This window comes from Anser cygnoides, chromosome 2, assembly GCF_040182565.1.
Source record: "Anser cygnoides isolate HZ-2024a breed goose chromosome 2, Taihu_goose_T2T_genome, whole genome shotgun sequence".
Classification (NCBI taxonomy): Eukaryota; Metazoa; Chordata; class Aves; order Anseriformes; family Anatidae; genus Anser; species Anser cygnoides.
The window spans coordinates 114128233-114155502 of record NC_089874.1 but is presented as its reverse complement, the minus strand read 5'-3'; the positions used below and the strand labels follow the sequence as shown (position 1 = coordinate 114155502).

At 41.8% G+C, this 27270-nt stretch overlaps 1 protein-coding gene across 1 annotated transcript in view; it reads left to right on the top strand.

Moving 5' to 3' along the window:
* Positions 1 to 3732: 3732 nt before the first annotated feature.
* Positions 3733 to 27270, top strand: part of NPC1 (NPC intracellular cholesterol transporter 1) — a 27969-nt gene continuing 4431 nt past the window's right edge. Inside the window, exons 1-21 of the mRNA XM_048080025.2 lie at positions 3733 to 3992; positions 10710 to 10832; positions 12058 to 12164; positions 12727 to 12902; positions 13804 to 13971; positions 14629 to 14878; positions 16614 to 16690; positions 17374 to 17744; positions 18139 to 18365; positions 18913 to 19013; positions 19945 to 20047; positions 21026 to 21215; positions 21618 to 21800; positions 22538 to 22652; positions 23185 to 23312; positions 23404 to 23544; positions 24130 to 24219; positions 24334 to 24524; positions 25318 to 25433; positions 26009 to 26138; positions 26529 to 26729. Coding sequence (XP_047935982.2) covers positions 3912 to 3992; positions 10710 to 10832; positions 12058 to 12164; positions 12727 to 12902; positions 13804 to 13971; positions 14629 to 14878; positions 16614 to 16690; positions 17374 to 17744; positions 18139 to 18365; positions 18913 to 19013; positions 19945 to 20047; positions 21026 to 21215; positions 21618 to 21800; positions 22538 to 22652; positions 23185 to 23312; positions 23404 to 23544; positions 24130 to 24219; positions 24334 to 24524; positions 25318 to 25433; positions 26009 to 26138; positions 26529 to 26729 — 3269 coding nt within the window. The 5' untranslated portion in view covers positions 3733 to 3911. The remainder of the gene's footprint in view (positions 3993 to 10709; positions 10833 to 12057; positions 12165 to 12726; positions 12903 to 13803; positions 13972 to 14628; positions 14879 to 16613; positions 16691 to 17373; positions 17745 to 18138; positions 18366 to 18912; positions 19014 to 19944; positions 20048 to 21025; positions 21216 to 21617; positions 21801 to 22537; positions 22653 to 23184; positions 23313 to 23403; positions 23545 to 24129; positions 24220 to 24333; positions 24525 to 25317; positions 25434 to 26008; positions 26139 to 26528; positions 26730 to 27270) is intronic.

Below are 27270 nucleotides of genomic sequence, written 5' to 3'. Positions count from 1 at the left end.
GAAACTTGCAAACCCACCCACCTGTAGAAGCTTGTCCTCACACAGGAGGCAAGATTTCCATGCAGAACACCCTGCCTTCCTGTGTGCTTATGAAACGTGTTGCTTAACCTAGCTCCCACTTCTTGCAATGGCCTCCGGGTGCTATCGCAATAGAAATAACAAAGGCTCGTAATAAATTATAGGGGAAAAAAAACAGCAACAGACATTTTAATTGACTTTGCTGCAAAGCAATCACGTAGTTTTTCCATTTCTACGTGCATGTAATTCTGCAGGCAGACTGCAATTTGGAAATTGCACGATCATTACCACTAGACAAGTGAGTTTCTAGTGGAATCGGCAACATGTTTCACTTCTGCACTGGGTAAAGCCATGGAAACACCTCTGAAAGCAGAGCTCAGGACTTGCTGTCAAAGCAGGACAGAACAAAGCAGGTCGTTATTTCACACTAGCTGCCAGGCAGATAGCTTCACACCAAAAGGGTATTCAGTGAGGGAAAGTATTTATTTCATCCTAATGGACAACAGAAGGACCAGCTGGGTGTGACAGGGACACCAAATGACATCCTACGCTATGAATTCATATTAGCATCTTCTTCCAGGCAGGAAAACACACACTGTTGAGAACCAGCGTAACTATTCCCTTCCTTCCAAGCAGACAATCCCTAAAAGCTATGCATAATCTTGGGCTTAAAAGGGAGCCTTATAAAACACATCTTGATAGACGTTTGTAAGCAATCGCAGCTAGCAGCAGGGACAGTCTCTTTGGCAGCACAGAAAATGCCGTGAGCTGCTGGCAGCATCGATCTGAGTTCATTATTCAGGGCTACTTTTTCCATGCCCAGACAGAAAGGGATAACTTTAAGATGAAACAGTCAAATGTGCCAGCTTTATCATTGACTTTTTAATACTCGTGCAACTACATGTGGCAGAGAGCTGCAACCGAGACTGAAGGCTGCAATAGGACTGAACGAATACCCAGCCCTGAGCTGCTGGCTGGCAGCATACAGAAGCAAGGTGAAAACAGATAAAAATGTTTCCACGTTTCCACATCTGCCATTATGAAGGATTTCAGAACTCTGATGGGCTTAGTCAGATTAGTGTTTGGTAATCAGTCTTCGCCTCTATTCCACCTCACTTTCACTCGTGAGTGTAGAAAAACTGGCAGTATGTGAAGGCATTGCACTGGAATAACAATGTGAATTTAGACAGCCTTCTAAATATAGGTATCGACCAGAGATTTAGATAAATATTAAAATATTACCTCCTCTGTCTGTACTGTAGGTGGTAGACAAGTGTGATGTTATGGGCTTAATTAGTTTACGGTGGAAATTGCCACTGCAATAGATTCCCTTGTGTTTGTTTTGCAACATTATAAATCAGTTCTGTCTCACCTATGATTCTTAGATGACTTTTCTATGCAGTTCATTGGGGAATGAGATGTTTACTCAGTTTTGTTGTCCTTTTACCTTTTTCACCAGCGCTGAAACAAGGTTCCTGCATTTTTTTTTAACTTGTAGCTATGTGAGCTACGCCCACTGCATCCTCTGCTTACATGGAGTCCCTAGAAAATGTGGCAACTCGGTCCCCTGCTTTTCGGATCATACTGCATAGTGCTGAATAAAATTTTGACTTATGACAACACAATTGAGACACACCAATTAACTTTAGGTACTTCAGCTTTTGTTAGCACTTGCCAAATGCCAAGTCACGCACTTGGGATGGAATAATCCCTTGGAAAAGTACAAGCTGGGCAGCAGCAGGATGGAAAGCAATTTCGCAGAGAAGAATATGGTGGCTGGGCTGGACAGCACACTGAACATGAGTCAGCAGAGAAGAAAGCCAACCACTTCCTAGGCTGTATTAGCAAGGGTGTAGCCAGTAGGTCAAGCACTGTGGTTATTCCTCCTTCTGTGGGACTTGTTGGACCACATCCGGAGTCCTGGGTCCAGTCTGGGGCTCCCCAGAATAAACAAGATGCTGACATACTGGGGCAAGTCCAGTTTAATGCCAGCACGACTGCTGGGGGTGCTGTGTTTGTTCAGCCTTAAGCAGAACGCTGGCTCAGGGGACGTCCTGCTGCTCTCCACCACTACCTAACGGGAAGATGCAGAGAAGCTGGAGCCACACTCTCCTTGGACAAGCACAGTGATAGCACAGTGGCAACAGACTCAAACTGGAACATGGCAAAATCTCTTTAGGTACAGGAAAAAACATTTTACTATCCCGTGTGGTCACACGGTAGAACAGCTTGCTCAGCAGGGCTGTGAAATCTCCATCTCTGAAGCTATTCAAAATACAACTGGACAATTCCCTGAGCAACCTGACCTAAATGGATTCAGCTTTCAGCAAAAAGCCAAACTACATGGCCCTCCAGAGGTCCCTGCCAACATAAATTAGCCCATGAATATACGAAACCAAGAACAACCTATATTTTTGTCAGCAGATGGCAATATCAGCTAAATTCCGGCAGTATAATGTGCACTGAACAGCCACAAAGGCAACAAAGTAGTGGGGAAATAAATCAGATAGAAGCAGCACACAAATGTCACACGCTGCTTGTCTTCCTGTGTTTCCTTCGAGACGGATCCCAAACAGATCAGCTGAGTGCAATCTCCTTGCTCCCAAACGATTGCAACACCCATCAGGCCACCTGATGTCAGCATGTCGGGAACAAACAAAATTCGGCAAGGCAAATTCACCGGCAGTAGAGTCGCTGTGCAATCAACACTGAGAGCTGATTTTCTGCCACGCAACCTGAGCCGCCTTGCTCGGGGATTATTTTTATTGCAGCCGTGCCGTAATAGCAGCTAGCCATGCAGTCAAACGCATGTGGGATCGTGAGACGAATGCTTTGAAATCACGGATTGATAACTTTAAAGCAAAATTAAGAAGCTTTTGCCTAAGATGGGAGTTTTGAGACTACTTAGGCATTTATAAACTATGTGATTAATACTTCTATATCATAAAAACCTGCTAGCATACTGCTGATACAACATATGTAGAATATTTCATTTTGAAGAGGCACAACTTGGCTCTGAAGAAACCGAAGCAATGCAGTCGCCACTAAACCTCCACTCGCACGGAAACAAACAGGCCGCCGCGGGCGCAGCTCACACCAGGCGGCCGATCACGAGACCCCGGCAGATCACAAGACCCGACTAAAACAAGAAATGATGAGTAGGTTGGGTGTCAGCCCGGAGTTCCCTCCAGTGTATTTGTAAACCTAGGGCCCTGGGTGGGCTCCTCACCCCAGGAGGTGACTGCGTGGGTGCCCATCGGGGCGAGACACCCGTCGGAGTGAGGGACACATTGGGGTGAGGCGCTCACCAGAGTGAGGGGCCCATGGGGGTGAGGTGCCCATGGGGGTGAGGTGCCCATTGGGGTGAGATGCCCATTGGGGTGAGATGCCCATTGGGGTGAGATGCACATTGGGGTGATTTGCACATGGGGGTGAGGCACCCATGGGGACCAGACACCCCGTTTCCTCCGCTTCTCCTCTTGCACCACCGGCCCTGAGGAGACCCATGCGGGTCTGACCCAGCGCCCAGACCCCCCTCGTCGCCCCACCGGGGGATCCCCAGCAGGGTGCGTGTGTGTGACCCAGCCGCCTCCCACCCTGCCTCCCGCCGCCGGGGCCGGGCGGTGGCGTGAGGCGCGGCCCCGCCCCGCGGCCGGGGCGAGGCGGGCGGTTGGCGGCGGATCCCGGGCACGGCCCCTCGGCCCCCGCCGCTCCTCCTCGGGGCCCGGCGGCGGGGCCGTGAGCACAGCCCGGCCTGGGGAGGGCGGCCCTTCCGGACCTGCGCGGCTGCCGCCTCTTCTTCCCTCCTCTCTCCTCCCCCCGCTGCCGTCTTTCTCTTGCCGCTTCCCCGCTGCCGCTGCGGCGCCGGCCCCCGCTCCCTTCCCCGCACCGCCATGGGGAGCCCGCAAGGCTGCCCCGGGCGGGGGCTGCTCCTCTTCCTCCTCCTGCTGCTGCTGCTGCTGTCCCCCGCACAGGTGAGTCCCTGCCGGGGAGCTGGGGCTGGGCAGCCGGGGTTCCCCCGCCGGGGATCGCCCGCCGAGGCTGCAGAAAGCAGCGGCTGCCCGGGCCGTGCCCCGGTTGTGCAGCGCTCGGGGCGTGCGAGCGGCCGGGCAGTCGTACGTGGGTGGGGAGGCTCGCGAATGGCACCCGCCTGTCGTTTAGCCTGCTGCCGGAGGCTGGAGAGGAAAGCAAGAGCTTTCCGAAAGTAATCGGCTGTGCAGTGAGACCTGCTTCTCGCTGAGGTACTCATATTGAGAGCGTGCGCTTCTGTAAAGTCGTGGGCTGAAATGAGTTGGATTTCCCTTGCTAAGATGCTCTAGGAAAAAAATTAGCATAAAGCTTTAAATCCTTTCTTCTCGGTCACATCTTGTTTACTTCGTCGTCCAAGGCAGGAGTGAGGTGCTCCACTTTTCTGGAGGAACACAGAGTTCCTGGCTAGATTGTGTCTTGTTTCCCCCCCCCAGCCAACTTAGAAATATGCTAAGTCAGGTTTTACGCTTAACCCTGTTCAAGCTGTCAAGTTCGTCATCCCGTGTGTGTGTGCTGAGGTCCTCCTGTTCGGGTATCCTCATCTGCCTTAAGGAGCTTGAACAGAAGACTAGAAGTTCCTTCTGTTGCAGCTGGAGAAGCTGATTCATTATTAATGGCTCGTGGTCTCCAGAGGAGTAGCTAATGAACTTTGTACCCTCCAAACACTCATTTCTGTAATGATTTTGGAGGGACATACCACACCACATAGTGATGAGGCGTGCCCCGGGCAGGTACAGGAATGAAAAGATGCCATACAGAACTTCTGGTGACAGAAGGAGGGGCACTGAGCTAGGGGAACGTGAAACAAGTTCCCTTAAGGCCTGGGGTATCCTTGTAGAGGATGTGGCTTTGTGGTCCATAAGAAGTTAACGTGGTGAAAGTGACTTTACAGAATTAAAGCCTGCATGCCTAATGCAAGAAAGCAAAATTGGGTGGGGGTGTAGGGAAATGAAAACCTTGGACTTGATTTTTTTTTTTTTAACTGTTACTTACAGCTAACCATTACATAAAGTGTCTTTGATATCTGTCAAAGAAGTTGATCCTTCAGTTAGACCGAGCCTACGTAGTGTTTGCTCGCAAAAGAGAGGCATCCTGAAGCTGAACTGGTGCTCTCTCAAGTGTACTGGTAGAATGTTTTCATGCTTTCAGTTGTGGTATGTGTAAACCGAAGTGCCATTTGACATCTTCCTTCTTTTTTGCAGTCAGTGTGCTATGGAGGCATTTTAATTTGTATAACAGGAGGATTGCAACGAGCTTGAAGCATTTGGCCTATGCAGGATGCATCTTTCTCCCTGAACTGTGTGTGGGGCAGAGCTTGTGACAGGTAGCCTACTAGCTGAGTGTTAACTACCCATCTAAAGAGCTGTATTAAAAACGTTGGCTCCCTTATGCCTGTTTTTGTTTTTTTTTTTGAATGTGGACTTACAGGAGGTTCAGTTGTTGTTTTTTCCCCTAAGTTAAGGAGTCAATTTCAAGACTCTTAAAACACTTTTTTATTCTCTTACCAACTTCTTAGCATACAAGAGTTTGTCCAGTATACTTCATGCCGTCTGTTTCAGTTGATTTCTATAATTACACTAAAACTCAAGCTGTCAAATTAGTGGTTAAGCAAGGCTGGGCACTTTTTTCTCGTCAGACACTGGAATCCCAGGCTGTAGAGTCAAAGTAATTGGAATGTTTCTGAAATCCTTGCTGGCAGACGTTAGTGGTAGGTTGTGCTCAGTCTCAGACTTGTGGCCTGCAGTTCTGTGTGCGGTGTTACCTGGCCCGTGGTACAAAGGTCTGAAATGCCTTTGTGGAGGAACTTGCTCATCAGGGACTGCAACATAACAAGTCTTACGGCCTAGCTCTGGAGCTGCTTCCTGGAAAATCTGGAGTGACTTGTTCGTAGTCTGTCTGGGTGGAAGGTGAGGAAGACCTCTTACAAGGGGAGAGGTGACTGAGGTGTGAATAGCACTTCGCTGGGCAGCAGCCAGAGCAATCCGTCTGGGTGTGGTGCGGTGTTACTGCTGTTCCTCAGCAGGGCATCCGAGTTACTTTGGTGCAGATGGCCGTGGTTGCAGACAGCTGCTAGTTAGGGGCCTCGTGCCTTCTGAATCTGCGTGCAGAAGTGCATCTGTCTATTCCTCCAATAAAATCAAATCACTGTCAGCTAACACCAGCTTGCTCCCACAGATCACCACAACTATCACCGTTGCAGCTTTCTCATCCTACTTGACCTGAACTTTCCTGTGATGTGCTGAGTACGGGTGATGTGCTTAGATAACTCCACAGCTAGGACTTGCTCTGCCTGGCCAGGAGGACCTAATGATTTTGCCTTTCAGAAGGGAGCAGACACTTAACCTGTGGCCAGAGGAACAAGAGGAACTTAGCTGACAAGGCTTGTCTCTGGATCCTTTGCTTCTGAACAAATTACTGGAAGAGATGCAGAGTAAGAATAGAAATCTGTAAAGCTTCCTTTAGTCCAGGGACCACTCCTCTGACAGGGAGGGCTGTCAAATAATGTGCAGCTTCTGGGGCAGATCTGCAAGCTTAACCTAGTCACCTGTCTCCATAAGCCAATGTTACCATTTATTAAAGATAACATAGTAGTACTGTGTTCCCTTAGAGCTCAGTTTGTCAATCTAGTGGGTAATATCCACCCACTATTAAGTGTGATGTGGACTAGATATTAATGGAGGGGAGTGGGGGAAGTATGTTTCTTGGAATAGCTTGTCTTGCCATGTAGGATCCCAGATGTACCATGCTAGAAGAAGGAAAGGGAAACAGCTGAATCTGATGCTGTTGCCTTTTCTATACATTAGTGATCTTAATTTGGAGAGCCAGACAATGTTCACTTGTCATTTGGTATTTGGAAGATTACAAGTAGTCTGTGTTTCTGTATACAACAGCATCGTTGTCCTTTGTCCACTTCACAGCGACATATTCATTGTTGATGGCTAATGTTTCTGGAGGCATTGGAGATTGTTGATTTGTTTCAACATGCCACTGAAGAAACTTGGACTGCAGGAAATGTGTTTATGATCTGTTGGAATGCTAGCTCGATTCCAAACAAATGATAATGCCTGGGAATAGGAGAGCTGTAACAGAACCTTGGTAGAACGCTGTCAGTAGTCATGAAATGCTAATACGTGCTTGTGTACAGGTTTATTGGGATTCCTGGAGTCCCGACATGAGGTGAAGCTTCTCTTCAAACATAGTTCTGCCAGAAGCAGGAATTTGCTTTTCAGCTCTGGAAGTACTGGAGGCCAGCATGAGTGTACTGCAAGGTGGTTTCTGAGCTCTGGGGGTGGGGCAGGAGGGAACAGCTTTAATTTAAAGCCAACTTTCTGTTGCTTGGGAGAATACTTATGGAAATCTCGTTTCACAGTATTGAGGACTTAATGTGATCCTCTAAAATACCTGCATTAGAGCCTCATGGAGTACCTTGCCTTGTTTAGAAGGGAGCTTGGTTCAACGCATTTCTCACTGCGCCTCGGGACCAGAACTTTTACCCAGTTAAGTAAGGTGACAATTGTTCACCCAGATCTTAACTGATGTAGAAGCCTGACTCTGCAAGCACTACCTTTTTTTAACTGTGGCTTATTTACAACAACAGTTACTCATCTGTATCTTTTCCTGCCAGTGAGGAATGCTTTTCTGAAGGCGTGGAAAGAACAAAGTACTTATTTTATTCTCTGACTTACTCTAGCCTTTACTAGAGGGTTTTTGGGGGAAGAACTTTCAGCTCTATCTTATCAGTGATGATGGTGTAAGTTATTTAGTAACTTGGGAGTATCTGTGGATACTGAACACCAGCAGACCAGCCCTTTCCTATGCTTTGTGGCTGACTCAGGGATGAGCATGCTGTTAACTTGCTAATATCTGAGAGCTACGCTGATGTCATTTGAAGTTAACAGTCAAAAGTTTTGGTTGTTTTTTTATCCTTGCTTACTGACTTGGTTAGACCACTGTAAATCAAGTATCACCAGAGGCTTATCAGTTCAGGGAAAAAATTCAAACTTTTATTAGATCCTGCTAGGTCACAGCATGAGTGTCAAATCTTAGATTGTCGCTGAAATTGAATGGTTGATGTTAACACTGAAATAAAATGGAATATTGTAACTTGCAGTCCTAGGCCTAAGTGATCTTCTAGTAGTTAAGAGTAACTGACCTGATCATGTTCTCTAAACAGGCTGAAAGTTTGAGAGAAACCTGTTTTTTTTTTTTTCTGTTTGAGGTTTTATCCATGTCAAACTTGAATAATGGGGCTCTAAATTTTTATTCAAATTTTTACAAGTGTAAACTGACCCTGATAAGCCAAAATAACTCGTCTTGATTTATTTTCTTGTGAAATAACTGAATATTTCTGTGTGTGTGACCAGGCTTGTCTTGTGCAAATACATATTTTTTTTTTTTGTTCCATCCTGATGGCAGAAAACCTTGTGGGTGAATTTATAGACAACTACGTGATAACATAATACAGCCAGTGTTTTATTTTGTTGTGTCTGTGTAGTTATGTGAAGCTAACGCTTCCTTCATTGTGCAGATAACACTTGTAAAAGCAACAGAAGTTACTAGTCAGCCTGATGGGACAGCTGAAATTTAAAGTAAATCTTTCTGTGGAAGAAGTGCCCCCATGAAAAGTTTTTTGCGTTACCAGGTGCATGGAACTTTTCACTCTGGAAGTAGTTAAGTCCTTTCAGAAAGAGGAGGTTGATAACTTTTTTTTTTTTCTTAAATCAGGATGTGTTAAATTACAAACCTTCATGCAGCACAGAAGGTGTTCCGAAGTATGATTGCAAACCGTTCTAGACTAAACATGAAAGCCTGCACAAGATACAAGAAATACCTAATTCTGGTCTCACTGATGGTGGTAAACAGCTCAAATCTTTGCCTTTTTGTGAGAATAATGGTGAATCTATGCTGCTGCTCGAAGAGATGGCTGAGTCATTTCTGACATGCAGACACCCGAGCCTTCCCTCTACTAGTAGATATTTGCTATTAGAATTGGAATATATAGGTGTAAGGAAGTAAATGGAGATAGTGACTTCAAACTTTGTTAGCTTAGACATTGTGTATTTATTTCATGCATGAACAAATTCACAATGTGTTTCTGTAACTAGTATCCAAGTTTTTATGGCAATTTAATTTTCGGCTTATGTTGGGTGTTAAACATCCAGTGTTTAAAAGTGCAACCTGAAGGATTGCTAGCCAGCTTGTATATAAGAAACAGGAACGCTTGACAGCTGGTTCCAGGTTTGGCTAGAAGAGATGCTGAAGTAGATGAATGAAGTAGTGATCTGGGTGAGTGGTACTTAAACTGATTTTTTTGGACCTAGTTTGTAGTGAGTAACTTTGAGCGGGGCTGTGTTGTCCAGGCTAAGTAAAGGGAAAATGATTCTAACAAGTTCAGATAAATTGATTCTGTTCCCTGCAAAACATCCAATTGCTAACATGCTTTTTAAAGAATCCAGTGCCTAAAAATGCCTAAAAGTCCATAAAAGTGGATACCGTGGGAGCACTGTTGTTGGCTCGGGTTGCTCTGGGGCATTATGAATGCAGCCTTTCAGGGGCCTCTCTGGTCAGCAAACAGCGTTAGTCATGGGCAGGCACTAAGCGCAGCAGTCTGTCCTTGCCGTATAAGCATATGGTGTTTCCACAAATGCGAAGTCAAGGTTGTTTGGGAGATTAAAAAAATAGGTCAGTTATCTCTGAAACTGTACCAGGCAGTGTTCTGATGAGAGCTTGCCGAAGCACAGGTGCTTCGCAAAACCCTGGAGCTGTTTTCGAGCTTCTGCTATAAACAAGTTGTCGTTGTGTTGCTTCTTTAAATGTTTTAATTTTCAGAGTAAATATTTTGGGGTTAGAATTTCAGATATCTCTGTATTAGCTCTACTGAGCAGAAACAGACGGCTTTCAAGGTTCTGTTGTGCTCTTTCTATTTCCTTCACTGTAGGCATTTAATAAAGAACGTTTTTTTGATTTTTTTTAAGTGATGCCTAACACCTTTTTCTTACCACTGTAAGCTCCAATTCCGTCTTGCAAATTTGGTCGTTGCATGCTTACATTTCCAAGTGCTGATGAAGATCATCCTCTGAATTTGTCACAATAAGTGGCATTTTTGTGGTGAATGCAGAGCTGTCAAGTTCTGGTTCACAATCCTTTCTGCTGGTACTTCCTCAAAATCTCTTGCGGGGTGGCTGGGTTTGCAAGAAGGGCTAAAAGGTGGCAGGGAGAACTGAAAGCGTTGCATTTAAGCAATGTACTTCTCTCCCTGTACACTGACTCGTGCTCTGAAGTGACAGTTTAACTCACTAATCGCATGCGCTGTCTTGGCATGAAGAAACTCTTTTCTAGAGCACCTTTTATTTGACAATATTTTTTTTTTGTCTTCAGTAACTCTTCCACTTAGACTTCTCTGTAGACAGAGTACTTGCTGCCTGTAGCTGGGCCGAGAAGGGAGGAAAGCTGAGCTGGAGATCAGGGTGTTAACGTGTGCCATGTCAGTGCATGCTTTTCTTGGTGGGTGCTTTCTGTAGTACATACGCAGATTAAAATCACAAGAAGTTATCGAATCTGGACTGTAAGTGACCCTTGGAGTGGTAACGTGCAAACTCCAAGTAGCTGAAAAATTCGGCAGTTGTTCCTTGCAGTTGATCAGCTACATCATGTTGTGTTAGGTACTTCCACAATCGTGTGTCTGGTATGGAGAATGTGGAATTGCATCCGGAGACAAGAGATACAACTGTGCTTACGACGGACCACCGATAGCACTACCGAAGGATGGCTATGACTTACTGCAGGTGAGCTTTGTCGGGAGATCTGCTAAAAACTATTTCTCTTGGACCTGTGTTATGATTTTTAGCTGTCTCATTCTGACTTGATCAGAAGGTAAATGGATTTTGTCATTTTGCAGGTGTAGATTGTAGTCCCAATGGTGTGAAGGTGATAGACCACTGTTTCTATTCAGGGGTATGAGGTATCCAAAGCATGTGATCAACAGACTCGCACAAACAAAACTTTAAATGTAGGATTTCTTCACCTTCCTGCCTATTTTCTCACTGCTTTGAGCAATCCTTAGTCAGAGTGTTATTAGCACCCTTCTGATTTGTGACATTTGTCAGTTATGTCCTTCAGATCTCTAAAAGATGAGACTAAAACTGTGCTTTTTATCAGACAATCATTCCCAACCTATTCCTTAATTCGGAAAGTAATAACTGACACCAGTCATTCAGATGGAGCAAATTTGGGCAACGATTGGTCTCTTTAGCTGTGCCTGGTATGAGACCATGTGGCTGTATCTGGGCTTTAGCTGCCAAAGTGAACAAAACCAAACTTCAAAATCGAGTTTCTGTACTGGATGTACAACACAGGGTAGTATTGCCAGGCTTGTCTTCTGGCAGATGGTAGTTCCAAGCCCTAAAGTGTGAAATAGCTATAAAGTTAAATGATGGTTTGGCTGGTAGCAGCGATGACTTAAATACGTAGGTGAGCTGACTGGTGTGTTGCGCTGCTTCAGAAGACTTAATGGACTATTCTTTTATGTTGCTAGTGGTTATACTAGTCTTAAAATAAATGCATCTCTTTTCTATAAACTGGGCTCTTCCAGGTGATCAGTGACTTTGGTTAGTGGCTTGCCTTTTGAGACTTACCTTCTGGATAGCATCAGATTCTGTACTAAAGGATAAGCTGCAGGAATACTTTCAACTTGGATAAACAAGTGTTGTCCACTTGCTAATAGACTCTCAAATACTATTATAATTCTATATATAGACCCTGGTGACTAAAGATCATCTGAAAGAGCTTTTTAAAGGAAGTGACGCCCTGAATAATGCATGTGATTCTTCTCTCCCTATTCCCTAATGTATATCGCTGTCTAAACTGATTATTTCTTTCGTGCTTCTCCCACAACAACAAATATTTTCTGAAATATGCTGAAATAGAACCTTCAACTATAAAGAGTTTTTAATCTTAAATGTGCTTTTTCTTCCTCCCCCTGCACTGATCTCAATATTGTTTGTCTTTAAGGAACTCTGTCCGGGTTTATATTTTGGCAATGTTAGTACCTGCTGCGATGTCCTTCAGCTTCAGACTTTGAAAAACAACTTGCAGCTGCCTCTACAGTTTCTCTCCCGGTATGCTAATGAATGGCTAAGCAGCTAGGGCTTTTTTTAACATCAGAAAGCACATCAAGCCACTTCTGTTGACTTAAACTGTAGAAGATGTGATATTTCATTTAAAGGCTTATTGGAGTGAGCTCTTGTAAAAACTTCTTTTCTCCTATCAAGAGACTTTAACTCCATGAAACAACTGCAGTATGGGTTGAGTTAGCTGGTAGAATATATACCAGCGTAGCTTGTCTTGAGCTACTGACAAAGTGTACTGTTTAATCTTCCTGGTAGCAGCACTTGTTTTCGTTGAAGTTACAGTCAACTTATGCTTGTATCTGCTATTTGGGGCATATGGAATCTTGCTAGTGAGTAATGTTCATACTTTTGCCTGGAGAGTATTAAATGATTTTAAGCACCAATTAATGTATGGATAATTTTGTACATATTTATATATATTAATATACACTTTAGATATAGATCTTAAATACTTTGTCACTAAACAGACTATTTACAACTGTGGAGGTCAAATCTGATGTCTCATCTTTACCTCTTAATCTGATTGCTGTTCATTGACTTTCCTACCCAGGTGTCCCTCATGTTTCTACAACCTGATTAACCTCTTCTGTGAACTGACTTGCAGTCCAAATCAGTCTGAGTTTTTGAATGTTACAAGCACCATACCTTATTATGATCCAGTTTCAAAAGAGAACAAAAGCAGCATTACAGAGCTGCAGTACTTCATTGGAGAAGGCTTTGCAAATGGTGAGTAGATGATGTGATACTTTACTTAGACCTTTATCAAGGTAACTGTTCTGGAAGAGTTGGGAGGGGGACAGGAGCCAACTCTGAGTCTTTTGAAGTGCAAGGCATCAAAGAGATGCCAGTAGGTCCCCCTCAAAACTGTTAGAACGCTGGCTTCTGTGTAGGTAGGAGACCCTTACACTGACACATAATAGTGTTTTTGAAGATTCAGATGTATAGATTTTCAGTGTCAATGTCTACTTGCTGTTAACCCTGATGACTTTATCTTCAGAAACACAAAGTTGTTGCTAACTGAATTTCCAAAGCCTATTTGATATTGAAACTGGCTAGTGAGAATGGTAGTCAAGTTCATACATAGTGCATTTTCTCACTTCTGAGACACTCGTTCTTCCTGAAATGAACTATTATAGTCCAGTACAGAAAACCAAATATTTTTTTCCTAAAAACAAGAAGTTCAGGTTGTATTGGTTTTATAGCAAGCTTAAAGCATTAATTCAGTCCTTGAGCATTTTGTATAGTAACCCATAATCAAGTTATGAGACACTTGAGAGATGTTTGAAAGTCATGTAGGGCCTACGGGTCAAAAGTGCCTTGAATATCATTTAAGTTACAACTTCTTCTGAAAGAATAACTTGATATTAGGTTCCGTTCCTTCTAAAAGTGAAGTAAGTTCTAGTGTAATGCAGGTTCTGCTGGCCTACATAGACTAAGATAGCCATTGCAAAACACTACAATGTTTATTAAATAAAACTGAAAGCATTACTTCAATATCTTAAGATGTTCGTCTTGAAAGCTATAAGCACTTTCTTTAAACTTGGTGGATCTTTACTTTTTCCCAAAATCATAATGCTCACCCAAATTCTAATGTTGGTTTAATGACTTCTGTCTTTATTCTTTCTAGCAATGTATAATGCCTGCAAAGATGTTGAGGCTCCATCAAGTAATGTTAAAGCCTTGGGGCTATTGTGTGGTAAGGAAGTCAAGGACTGCAATGCTACCAACTGGATTGAGTACATGTTTAGCAAGGACAATGGGCAAACTCCTTTCAGCATTATTCCTATCTTTTCAGGTAAAAAAAGGGGATGGTCCTTGCTTGTCAAGCTTCTGTCAGAGGCTGCATACAGTAGACAATACACTAATTTGTTAAACAGTTGCCCAGTAATGACTATATGCAGTCAGAGGCTTTCAAAGCAATGTAACCTAAACTGATCATCTTGGTTTGTGTGTGTTTTTTGTTTGTTTGAAAGTTGTACTTTACACTTGTTTTCTATTCAGCTTCTTGCTATAGATGCCTAAAACTCATTAAGGGATGGGACCCATCTTAGGAAACTGAATAGTTTTTGTATTCTTTGGGGAACTAGGGCAATGTCATTCAGGATTTTCGTAAGGAAACTGTTACGGACTTCAGAGTCTGAATAGTCAGGGGCAGAGAGTGCTTAACAATTTAAAAGTATTTCTATGACCCACAGCAACAAGGTTAACAGGTTGAAGTGTTTTAAAAACATGACTAGTTACCTAGTGAGTAGACAACTCTTAAGTAGTTGCTATGCCTGCTATGGAAGATAGCAATGGTTTTATTCTTCTGCAGGGCTGAGAAAAGCCACTGTGTGTAAAGGGGACTTCAAGGTAAAGGGTTCATTTCATACACTGGGAAGCTTGTGTTGTGAAGGTGTGAATTCTACCTGGTAGTAAACCGGCTCTGCAATGTGTTATTTGCTTGTCATAGATGTTCCTGTCCATGGAATGAATCCTATGAACAATGCTACCAAAGGCTGTAATGAGTCTGTGGATGATTCAACAGGACCATGCAGCTGTCAAGACTGTTCAATTGTTTGTGGTCCAAAACCTCAACCCCCTCCATTACCTGCTCCTTGGCTTTTGTTTGGTTTGGATGCTATGTATGTCATCATGTGGATCTCCTACATGGGATTTCTACTTATATTTTTTGCGCTTGTTTTTGGTATCTGGTGTTACAGGTAAAGCATTTAAAATGTTCGGCTCTGAAAGTAACTTGCCTTTTCCCAGACAGCTTTGCCCAGTACAGAAAGCATATGCTTTTCCTTCTAGGATCACCCAGCCAAAAGTCCTATTCTGTGACAGATGCTTAAAATTGCAAGGGCTGTTTTAACTCATAAAAGCATGTTGTAGAAAGTGAGTGCAAAAACCTGTTTAGGTGACGCAAAACTGGAGTGAGCTAGAAAATTCTAGTGATGGAGAGGCCCGTTTACCACATGCAGTGTTTCATAGAGTTGTTTAGGTTGGAAAAGACCTTTAAGATCAAGTCCAACTGTTAATCTAGCACTGTCAAGTCTAACACTGAACCATGTCCTAAACACCATATATACATGTATTTTGAATACAGCCAGAGATGGTGACTCAGCCACCTCCCTGGGCAGTCTGCTCCAACGCTTCATAACCCTTTCAGTGAAGAAATTTTTCTAATACCCAGCTTAAACTTCCATTAGTCCTGGCTATTGTTAGATGTGAAAGCAAGTTATTTACAACATGCTGTACTTTGTCAGGATATGTGGTTGGGAGAAGAATCACTGAAAGCTTCTTAAAGATAACAAAACTGTAAGAATTCAACTCGTGATCACTAGGAAAGAGCAATATCTAGTATTGGTGGCCACATGCTATCATAGCAGACTAACGGTAACTTATGTTTAGACTAACACTTGTAACAAAACAATCACTGCCCTATTGCAAATTGTCATGACTACTTCTGTCTTTCTGTTCTGAAAATACCAAACAAAGTGAGCTTCCAGAGATAACAGCATTTTGTAAGTAATGCACAGCAAGGAAGCTTCTCAGTGCTACACAATGCTCACCAGTAAAGAACACAATCTACTGTAGCTATAAATGTTTTGGAGTGGGTGTACTAGCCATCCTGAGCAGTGGAAACCTATTAATATTTCTTAGTAGCATTTTCTAGAGGCTTCAGCCACCTAATGCCCTTAAGTAAGGTAGTGCTTTTCAATTATGACCCAGAATCCAGAATTGCTGTGTAACAAGCTGGATCTGGGCAGGGACAGTGGATACAAAAAACTTGTGCCATGCTCAGCAGTCTTGTCTAGTAATCTTGTTGAGCCACATGTATAATAAACAAAACAAAATGGTGAGGGTGTCTGAGATGTGTGGTTCACAGCTGAAAATACCTGTCCATAATTAGGAGATCTAATGATGAGATTAGTATGAACTGTCTGCTATAGAACTTATCTGCTCTAGGTATTGGGAATGTGTGTGCAGTATAGGTCTGTAAGAGTTCAATGCTGTAACTTGTCTGTCATCAGGACAAAAAATAGCTTTATGTCTCTTGCCTTGCTGTGACATTTCTTTAACCTAAATACATGTAACTTAAGGCATTTGACTAGTGAAGTCAAACATTTCTAATGCAGATGCCTTACTAATGTTACTGCGTTAAGTTATGATCAGTTTAAGGAAGTTCTCTGTGCTGTTATAAACCTCTATAGAGAACATGTTCTTGATCCAAGCTGGAAAAATTTAAGTAATCTGACAAGTCCATGGGTTGTTCCGAAGGATTAAAGAAGCTGGAGATTGCTTCAGTGGATGGTGATAGGAGGTACAAGATGCCTACCCATTCTGGAGGAGTCAAAGAATTTTTTACTAGCATTGGTCTCTAGTTTTAGTGTACGAACACCAGAAGAAGCCCTTTTGGGAGGGATTGTGGTAACATAGCCTTTTCTTTTACAGGAGGCGGCACTTTGTCTCAGAGTACACACCAATTGACAGCAATATAGCCTTTTCCGTGAACTCTCACCGTGATAATGGTATGTCTTGCATAAGAGCAATAGATTTGTTAACCTTGGCTTACATGCATCTGTTTCCTGTGGGGACACTTCAGAATTTTAGCTTTGCTAGCCCATATAATCCATTGTTACAGTAATATATTTCAGTCTTTTGGCTAGTTATCTCTCTTGGTGTAGAAGAGTGCTTAACCCTGTTTTGCTGGTTGCTGAAAGCCCTGACTGCACAGTTGAGCCCACAGTATGGGTGGGGATATGGTAATATGGAGCACTTAGAGTGCTTTGTATCCCTTCTGGGGTGCAGGAGAGGGAACACTGCTAAACTCAAGTTATGTTCTGACCAGTCTATGTCCATTCAAAGTACAGAGGTTGGCTGTGCTTCCCCTGCCATCAAAGAATTGTAGATAAGCTTGTATAGCAGCTGAGGTAGCTCATGTATTTTAATGGTCATGCATCTTCTAGATACTTCCTGGCTTTATGTGCTGTGACTGCTGTCAAAGACCTTCCTGCATTAGAAGGGGCAGTATAGGTACAAACTGGCCTCTGCCCTTTGATCGCAAAAATTACTCCCTGGATTTGACTGTCAGTGTAGACCCTAGCTCTGTAGTGAGCATCAGGGGCAGAGTAAAATTCCAGCCTTGTTAGTGTGCTGCAAGAAAATGTTGTTTAAACTGACTGAAACATTCCCTGTTTACTTTTTTTAACAGGGAAAATTACCTGTGGTGAGAGGCTTGGTGAAAGGTTTGAGAATGGCCTGAGGATGACATTTACATCATGGGGTGCTTTCTGTGTCAGAAATCCACGTCCCGTTATTCTCTTCTCTGTGGTCTTCATTGCTATGTGCTGTTCAGGCTTTGTGTATATTAAAGCAACTACAAACCCTGTAGATCTCTGGTCAGCTCCAAGCAGCCAAGCCCGCAAAGAGAAGGAGTACTTCGACAAACACTTTGGGCCTTTCTTTCGTACTGAACAACTTATTATTCAAGCGCCAAACAGCCATCCAGACATCTTTTCACCTTACCCATCAGGAGCAAATGTGCCTTTTGGACCTCCACTCACCAAAGAAATTCTCCATCAGGTAACCGAGACTTCCCAAGAGCAAAGAACCAAACATTGCTAGCTGGTATAACAACATGGAGTTGCCTTCCATCTGTAAGGTGATGCGTCTGTCCAAGCAATCATTAGTTATTACTAGATATATCAAAACTCCTACTATAAAATCCTTATAGTATAATTCTTACTGTGAAGCTTCTTTCTGAAAACCTTATCTTGACCTCTTCTGATGGACTTGCAAGCTGAGTCCCAAGTAAATTTACTGTGAACACCTAAATAAAGTGACTTAGTCATGCACTCCTGTTGATTGTGCCATTGCCTCTGGAAATTTCTAGGAACATATTATGTACTTATTTCTGTCTTGCAAGGAAAATTCTTTCTTGTGCTGCTCTTATGTTAATTTCTTTTTTTTTTTTTAGGTTCTAGATTTGCAGGATGCTATTGTAAACATAACTGCATCTTTTGACAATGAGACTGTAACGCTGAAAGACATTTGCCTGGCTCCTCTTGCTCCCTACAACAACAACTGCACTATACTGAGCGTACTCAACTACTTTCAGAACAGTCATTCTGTCCTAGATCATAGTGTTGGGGATGAGTTCTTTGTTTATGCTGACTACCACACTCACTTCTTATACTGTGTTAGGTAAGCAGTACTATTACTTATTCTTTAAATGGTAGGCAAGCTGGACTTTTCTCTTGCTGACAAAACTAATTAGTACTGACGGACTCCTTGTGTTTTTACCACTTTTTCAATCCACAGTACTATGTGAAGTTGCAGATTAGTATAGCATGTTTGTCTTATTACTTTAGTACTTCCTGCTTCAGCAGGAGTTGTTTGAATCAGGTTTCAGGTTAATCTTGATTTGGTGCAGACACTGGCTGTGGTTTGCTTTGAACACGTTTCATATGCTTTGAGTAATAAAGCTCTGGTAGAGAAGACAATCCTAAGATTTCTCTTAAGTTTATGTTGGGTAGAAGTCACTCCTTTCATTAGAAGCTCTAAGGAAGACACCTTTAAAACTGTATTTAAATTTAAAGCAAACATAGGATAAGGGCAATATATCACTAGCAGTTTAATGTCGTTTCAAGTTGGTCAGTCATAACAGAATAGCTTTTTACTTTATTTTTGTCTGGTGCTGCTGTGCTGAAGTTGTCAAGCATAAGCTGACAATTATTGATTATCTCTTCAGGGCTCCAGCATCACTGAATGACACAAGCATGCTTCACGATCCCTGCCTAGGAACATTTGGTGGACCTGTCTTTCCCTGGCTGGTGTTGGGAGGATATGATGGTAGGTGGCAAAACAGTGTGACACTCTAAGTCTTGAGAGGACTTAGTTGTTTGCTCTCTCTGGTGCTAAAGTTGCATTCTTGTTTAACAAGGCTTTTTAAATGCACTCCAGAGAAAGTTGACTTCTTAAAAAACTTCCAGTAAGTAAGGATGTTTTAACTAACTGGTCAGTTGACCAGTGCTGAAAATGAAGGCAGACAACTCCAGAAGTGCCAAATGCAAGCAACCTGTTACAGGAACACACTTGACAAGCATGTAAGTGTTCTGTCTTACATGAAGTTTGAGCCTGCTAAAGGATCTCTAGTTTCTGGGGACTAGAGAAAGATGTGGAGTACCTCAAGCTAACATGCTGGGATGTGTATGTATCTGGGTTTTGAGACGGAATATTTTTTTTCACTGGTCTGAAAAAGAAGCTTAAGACTAAGGTATTCACAAAGGAAACCCTTCCATAATTATTCTAAGACAGAATTTCGTTCAAGCAACTTAACCAGTTAAACAGCTTGATAGATACATCAAGCAAATGTGCTAGAACAGCCATGGAAGGCAAGTATTCAATTAACTTTAGATTCTTTTACCTGCTGTGACTGAAAGATAAGTATACGAGGATACAATGTTAGGAAGCTAGATCCTGTCTCTTATTAAGTCATAAGCATGAGTTATGTGATAGCACCTTGTCTAAGTATACAACTGTTTAATGTTAGGGTACCATGAAAATGGTAATGAATGACTACTTTAGAATATAGGAATGAATGGTAAGCACTCCAGATTATTTCAGTAATGTGTTTGAGAACTCATTGTGTTTGAACAGATTACATTCAGTAGAAATGTAGTGTTGGGACTGATTGAATACCCCTTAAAACTTACTTGCTCCTGCCAAAACTGGAATGTAAGCTCTGTTTCATAATGCATGGCATTTTTTTCCTATTCTACAGGTGATAACTATAATAATGCTACAGCTCTTGTTATTACTCTTCCTGTTAACAACTACTACAATGACTCCAGAAAGCTAATGAAAGCCTTGGCATGGGAAAAAGAGTAAGTATGCTTCCTGTATTCTAAAATGCATACAGTACTTAAAGCAACCTTTAAACATAGAAGCATGCAAAACACCTCTGCTGTACTTGCAGTTGCTCTGTGTAACTACAGGGATGTTTTGATAAGCAGCACAACCGGTAAAGGACTGACTGTTACTGGTCATGAGACTCGCTTAATCTGATATACTTAATTTGCTCTGAAGAGGTAAGTTCTTGTATTGTTAGTGACCATCTAGTTTAGTAGTACTTGCTGGTAAGTAGCTACAGAAAACTTGATGTGTTGCTTGTGTTAGAATTACACACTTCTTTCAATCTGCTCTACTGTAACCACCAGTGCAAAGGTACAGCATTATTCTGAAATTCTTAAACTGTCATTTTCTTAAAAAGCTATCTTCCAAATGAGGATCTAAAAAGCTTTCATTGTCTTCACCATACCAAAGAGCTGCTGTTGCCTTACACAGGCCAACTGCTTTGGCGAATAGTTCAGATGAAACAAACTTCTGTTCTAGACGGTCTGAGGCTAAGTGCAAGTATAATTAGCATCTGCATGCCTCACAAGCATCTCCCTTCGTTTAGGGGAACTGAAATAAGGGTTAGTAAACTGTTCAAGTGCTGTAAGCAAGCTGTAGTCATATTTCATGTGTGTACTTACAGATCTAGCTTTGAGGGAAAACTGCACTTTTGCTTTGAAATAGCTTATGCGAGATACCTAGTTATCACCTACCTCTGGAGAGAACATGAAAAGTATTTCAGCGTAGTGTATTTCTAGTGCTTGGAGCCAAGTTCTAGGGATGTGTTGCCAGCATCCCCATCTCAGTATTACAGCTTTAAAAATGAGAAGTGTGCCTCAAAGTACTATTTGACCACAGTGCACTCCTGTATCACACAGATAATTCAAATTTGTCTTCAGGCAACTTACAAGCCTTTTCTACAAGGTGTTTTATTCTTTAAAGTGTGACTGACTCTCCTCTCTTTTTAGGTTTATTAACTTCTTAAGGAACTATCATAATCCAAACTTGACTATATCGTTCTCTGCTGAACGGAGTATTGAAGATGAAATCAATCGTGAAAGCAATAGTGATATCGGCACTGTTTTGATAAGCTATATTGTAATGTTTGTGTACATCTCCATAGCTTTGGGACATATCCAGAGCTGGGAAAGACTGCTGGTATGTTTATAGTTCTCATTGCTTCTAAACACTGAAGTTACAGCTTGCTAAGTAGCTTTTGAAGTAGTTTTGCGGAATACTTGTATTCAATCTTGTTATAAAGCATGGAGTCCTCTTTTAACTTTGAGCTGAGGGAAACTTTTTGTTACATGTGACAATCAGATGTTATTCATCTCTTCAGCTAGATCTATTTTCACTTTGTGTGTGCAGTTACCTACAAGTTTTAAGGCTCCAGGTTTAAGTACTGTCCCTTCTGGGGTGGGGCGGGGATAGGGAGGGTGAACAGAAGTAAGTTTCTTACTAACTCCATTCTACAAAAGAATGTAGCTTTCTGCCTTTGCTATAGTCTATCCTATGTGGTGGTGCTGATTTGGTTAACAGTTATTACAACTTTTTTTTTAGGTGGATTCAAAGATCTCCCTGGGTATTGCAGGCATCCTGATTGTACTGAGCTCAGTGGCATGTTCTATAGGCATTTTCAGTTACTTTGGAATCCCGCTGACACTGATTGTGATAGAAGTCATTCCCTTCTTGGTGCTGGCTATTGGGGTGGACAACATTTTTATTATAGTGCAGACACTTCAGGTATTTATTTTTTGTGGTTTTCTAAATGTGTATTATTTTTGAAGGCTGTAACTTTGGAGCAAAGTCCTCTGTACTCTAGTGCTCATCCCATTCTGAGCAGCTCTGGAATCTCAGGGGACATCTAGTGGTCTTGGAGAAAGCCAAGGTTATATGAAATTGCCCTATCCCACTCCCTTCACTCCTTCACCCAAAATGTGGAAACTCCTGCTCGTTCTTAGCTGTCAGTTGATATCAAACTTGTTTATTATGGCTTCTGGTCCACATACTAAGGATATAAAAATGAATAATTTTAACATCTCTCTTCGGTACTTGCAGAACTCTGCTACTATTTTGATCACTTGTAATTCTAGTGCACTGTGAGTAGTAATTGTGTAGTAAGCTACACGCTTAACACCAGGAACTTTTGGCACCAATATTTAATGGGTGGGTAATCAGCTTTGTAGTTTAACAGGCTTGATAACACACCAAAAAAAAAACAAAAACAAACAAACAAAAAAAAAAACTGGCATTGCGTTTGGTGAGTGTGTGGTTTTGGCTGAAGCATTGAACTTGCTTCAAACCTAACCTAAAATACAGTAGTAAGGCAACAGGGTGGGATTTTCATGCTGTTTTTATATTAGAATCAGTTTATGTAACTTATGGTAACGTGGCAATGATGATTTTGGATGTTTGAATATTTAAAACAATGTGAATTTTTTTTTTAATTCCATGATTCCTAATAATTTATCTTAAAACAGAGAGATGAACGCCTTGAGGGTGAAACTCTGGATAAACAGATTGGCAGAGTCTTGGGAGATGTGGCACCTAGTATGTTTCTGTCATCTTTTTCTGAGACTGTAGCATTCTTCTTAGGTAAGACCCTTATCTTCAAATGACTCACATCATACCTGCATGTTGTAAGAATAAATGCAAAGCTAAAATATTTAAACAAAGCAAAAGCTCCCTTATGGAGGAAGCTTAGCTTAGCTGTTTATTGCTATAATCAGGTTTAACTTTACCTCTGCTGGGACAGGCCAGTGTAGCTCTAAGACCAGCGGAGTGAGGCTGCATTCTATACTAAGAACTTGACATTCAGAATTAGATCTTTTTGCTTAAAAGACAGGAGATTTGTAGCAACTAAAGTCTAAATTTGATACTGGGAATATTTAAAATATGTGTTTGTTGACTCCTATATGGCATTCAGTCGTTTTTCCACTGATTGGGAAAAGGTGCCCCAGTGATAAAAATCTATTTGAAGCTCACCCTTAGTGTGTTAGAGGCACCCTTGAAGTGTAAATGAGCTGTCCTTCAAAATGAGCTTGGTTTACTCCTAGTGTAACTTGCCATTGGTTCTCCAACAGGGGAGGGAGCTTACTTGTTTAACAAACTGGTTCACTTCTTTCAGGGACACTGTCTACCATGCCAGCAGTCCGCACGTTCTCCCTTTTTGCTGGAATGGCTGTACTCATAGATTTTATTCTTCAAGTCACCTGCTTTGTAAGTCTCCTGGGCTTGGATATTAGGCGTCAAGAAGTGAGTATAAATGCTTCTCTAACCACTATGTGATTGGGATGGCATCCTCTGCTGGACTACTAAACCCGGCATATTTGCAATTCATTTTCAGAGGAATAGACTGGATATTCTGTGTTGTATCAAAGGCAGTGAAGAAACAAGTGGGGTGCAACGTTCTGAGAGCATCTTATTTTTGTTCTTCAAAAACCTGTATTCTCCATATCTGCTTAAGGACTGGATGAGACCGATAGTGGTATGTACACTCTGCTTACAGTTGGCAGTCATCTGAACTTGAGCAAGAATGTTGAGCCTGAAGGCTTTATACTGAAAAAAAAGATACTAAACACAATAAAACAAATGAAATTTCTAGCATTTCTTTCTTCCAGCATTGGTATTGGAATGAGTTTGTATACTTGCAAGTGCTTGATCTTGGATTGTTCAAGGCCCAAATTTAATAGAGTTGTATTCATAACAATCATATCATCTGAGGAGTGTGTCAACATGTCATCTCCCACACTGTATGAATCCAGTCTTGCTGTTGCTGGAGAATGATGCCTAATTCAATTAGAGGTTACTGTGCTTTTTTACAGAAGGTAGTTAGTGTATCTTTAACTGCTGCCTTCTATGTATAAATTGGCCCTTACCTAACCAGTCCCCTCTGTGGCCCTAGATTTTACTGTTACTGTAGTACTAAGCCTGGGTAACACGCTTCAGCTCTAGCCTTTTTGCATCATTGCTGTTAACTTAGTAAATTATTTCTAGAATGCTATTGCTTGTTGTTTCTGATTGCTTGTTGTTTCTGCACAGTTCTCACTCCCTGAATCTGCTTTCTTCGCAGATTGCCTTGTTTGTGGGCGTTCTGTCATTCAGTACAGCAGTTATGCACAATGTAGAGATTGGACTTGATCAGTCTCTTTCAATGCCAGATGTAAGTCTTAAAATCATGTCTCTGCTCAGCAATTTGAGGCTGAATGGAAAGCTTGAAATCCTGTTGTGCCTCTTCAATATTATGTAACGGTAACTGAAAACTTTACCCTTTAAGGACTCCTATGTAATGGATTACTTCAGCCAGCTCAGCAAGTACCTGCATGCGGGTCCTCCTGTTTACTTTGTTCTCGAAGAAGGGCACAACTACACCTCTCTGGAAGGGCAGAACATGGTGTGTGGTGGAATGGGATGTAATAATGATTCACTTGTCCAGCAAATCTTCAATGCTGCAGAAATTAGTAGCTAGTAAGTATTTTGTGCTTTTCTCTGTGTGGTTATATGGAAGAGATGTAGCTGACCAGTGTGTCCTGTTAATGTAGCTTAGGTTCAGCTGGTGATTGTGCAACTGACACTATAGTACTTGCTTTATACTGTGGTTTATGGAAGGGAGGAAGGGGAAAAAGCTGTGGCAGTCTTCCTAGAATGAGGCTAAATCCTGTCTGGACTGGTGGGATGTATTGATGTACTTAGATGTGGAAAAGGGACTTGGTCCTTCAAGGAATCAGGAATGGTAGTAGGAAAAGTTCATGAAAATCTCTCAGTATGACTCAGCTTTCCTAGGAAATCACTTGCATGCTCAGCTTCTAAACTTGGTGAGTAAACTAGCCTAATATTCTGGTAGCTAAGTGAGAAGTGCATCTGGAATACAGTAACCATAACTGAAGAAAGTCTCTTCTAAATTCCCTTCAGTGGAGTTTGTTGGTTTTTTTTTTTCCTTCAGTCAGGCTGAAGGAGGAGTCTTGCTTGACAACAGGCAATGATATCTGAGATGGGATGAGGCATGAAGTGGGCAGGGGAAATGGAAAGCTGATACTGGCAATGGAGCTCAGAATACAGGGAAGAAGGTCCCGCTGTTTGCTAGCTGCAGTGTTAGAAACAAGACCAGTTCTTGGATGAGGTCCTAGAGCAGGGGACTACAGGGTGAACTAAGGAGCTTGCACCAGAATGAGTTGAAGTAGAAAGAACTGGCACTGGAGAGCTCAAGAGATGTGTTCTGGAATTAAATATTAAATTACTAATGAGTGTGCTATTTCGTTAGTACAAGGATAGGCTATGCTCCATCATCCTGGATTGATGACTACTTTGACTGGGTGAAGCCACAGTCATCCTGTTGCAGAGTCTACAATACCACTGGACAGTTCTGCAATGCTTCAGGTACTAGCATCTACCGTGTTGCCAGGGGATTAGCTTGGCTGAAGTTTCACAGCCAGAACATTTTATTGTGGTATGAGTCAGGTGAAGAGCTTTCCTTTCTGTGAGTAGGAACCTATTGAGCTGCCCTCTAATTTGTTTGAACTGCTGTTTGAGTGAACTTAAATATTCTACTGGAATGCTGCATGTTGAAGATGGCTTACCTAGACTGCCAATGCAATGACTATTTCAAGAATAATTTGTTATGAAACTTTGATCTCTGTGCTCTAATGAAACCAGCAGAAGCTTTCTATCCCATTTCTGTTGAAATTCTTGAGTTTGATATAATCCTTCCTGGGTCTGATGTAGATAGTGCAAAAGTAGCTAACAGTTGTCTTGAAGACCTTGCCTTAGTAGTAATAAATGCAAAAACGTGACTGCAGATTTAATACAGAATTGTAGGGCTGTTCAGTTGTCTCTTCCTCAAAAATGCTTTTTTAAAGAATTATGTTCCATTATTACTTCAAGCCAGAAGTTAACTAGTGTTAAGACAAAAAATATTTGATCCTGTAGCCAACGTGATTTTGGTATTTCTGCAGTCACTGATCCATCCTGTACTCGTTGTCGACCACTGACTCAAGAAGGCAAGCAGAGACCACAAGGCCAAGACTTCATGACATTTTTGCCAATGTTTCTCTCTGACAACCCTAATCCTAAATGTGGCAAAGGGTAAGAGCCATATTCCCCATATCTTGCTTTGACCAATGTCAAAGATGCTTGCAGTAGAAGTGTGGCCCTTCTGTGTATGCCTGTCAGGATGACTACCTAACGTTCCTCTAAAATTTATACAAACCATCCAAGTCTCACCTGTTTTTATAGTATTTTCTGAAACAAAACTGTGAAAACAAATGCATTGTCAAACAAATGGAACAGCAGTTTCCCCCCCTGCATAAAGAAACAAGTTCTGTAGTCTAGTGTATCCTGTGTAATCTTGAAATATGTTGTGGTCTGAAACCTTGCACTATCAGCTTTGGAAACTGTTAGAAACAAGGATATATATGTTATAAAAGTAATAAATATGACTGGTGTTCATTGACATGTGAAATTCTGTTTATACAGAGGACATGCCGCATATAGCTCTGCTGTCAACTTTATAAACAACAAAACTGATGTTGGAGCAACTTATTTTAGTACTTACCATACTGTATTGAAAACATCATCTGATTTTATTGACGCCATGAAAAAAGCTCGAATTATAGCAGACAACATTACTGAAACCATGGGCATCAAAGAGAAGAACTATTGCGTGTTTCCTTACAGGTATGCTTAGATCTTTCTTACTGTAGTGACACATTTAACTTGCACAACTGAGAATTACTAGCAAACAACACCTTAGAAACTTGTCTTCTGTTTTGTCTAAGAAGAAAAATTGGTTTTACTAAAAAAAAAAAACTAGGAGGAAAAAAGACTTATGTCCAGCACTAATTTATCTTTAGGCTGATAACTAAAATCAAGAAGCCTCTCCTTTGCTACAGAATATAGCTCAGGATTCAACTCAGTCTTCTAGCTTTCATGGTAGGTTTCTGTAGTTGTCCTAAATTAGTGAGATATGCTAGTTTGGATAGTTGCAAGCTGTAATTTGATTGTATTGACTTTAAACTTAAGCTGTTGCTGAAGCAATTAAACTTAAAGCAGTGACAGTAGTGATGTCAAATATTGCTTAATGCCTGCACGATTATCAATACACTAGAGACTCTGCATAATAATACACAGACTTTCCATAGTAGTAGCATAACAAAACTGAACTGGAACTAGCATCTGTACTGCAGAAATACTAATCTTCTGGCTTCAAAGAATCCTG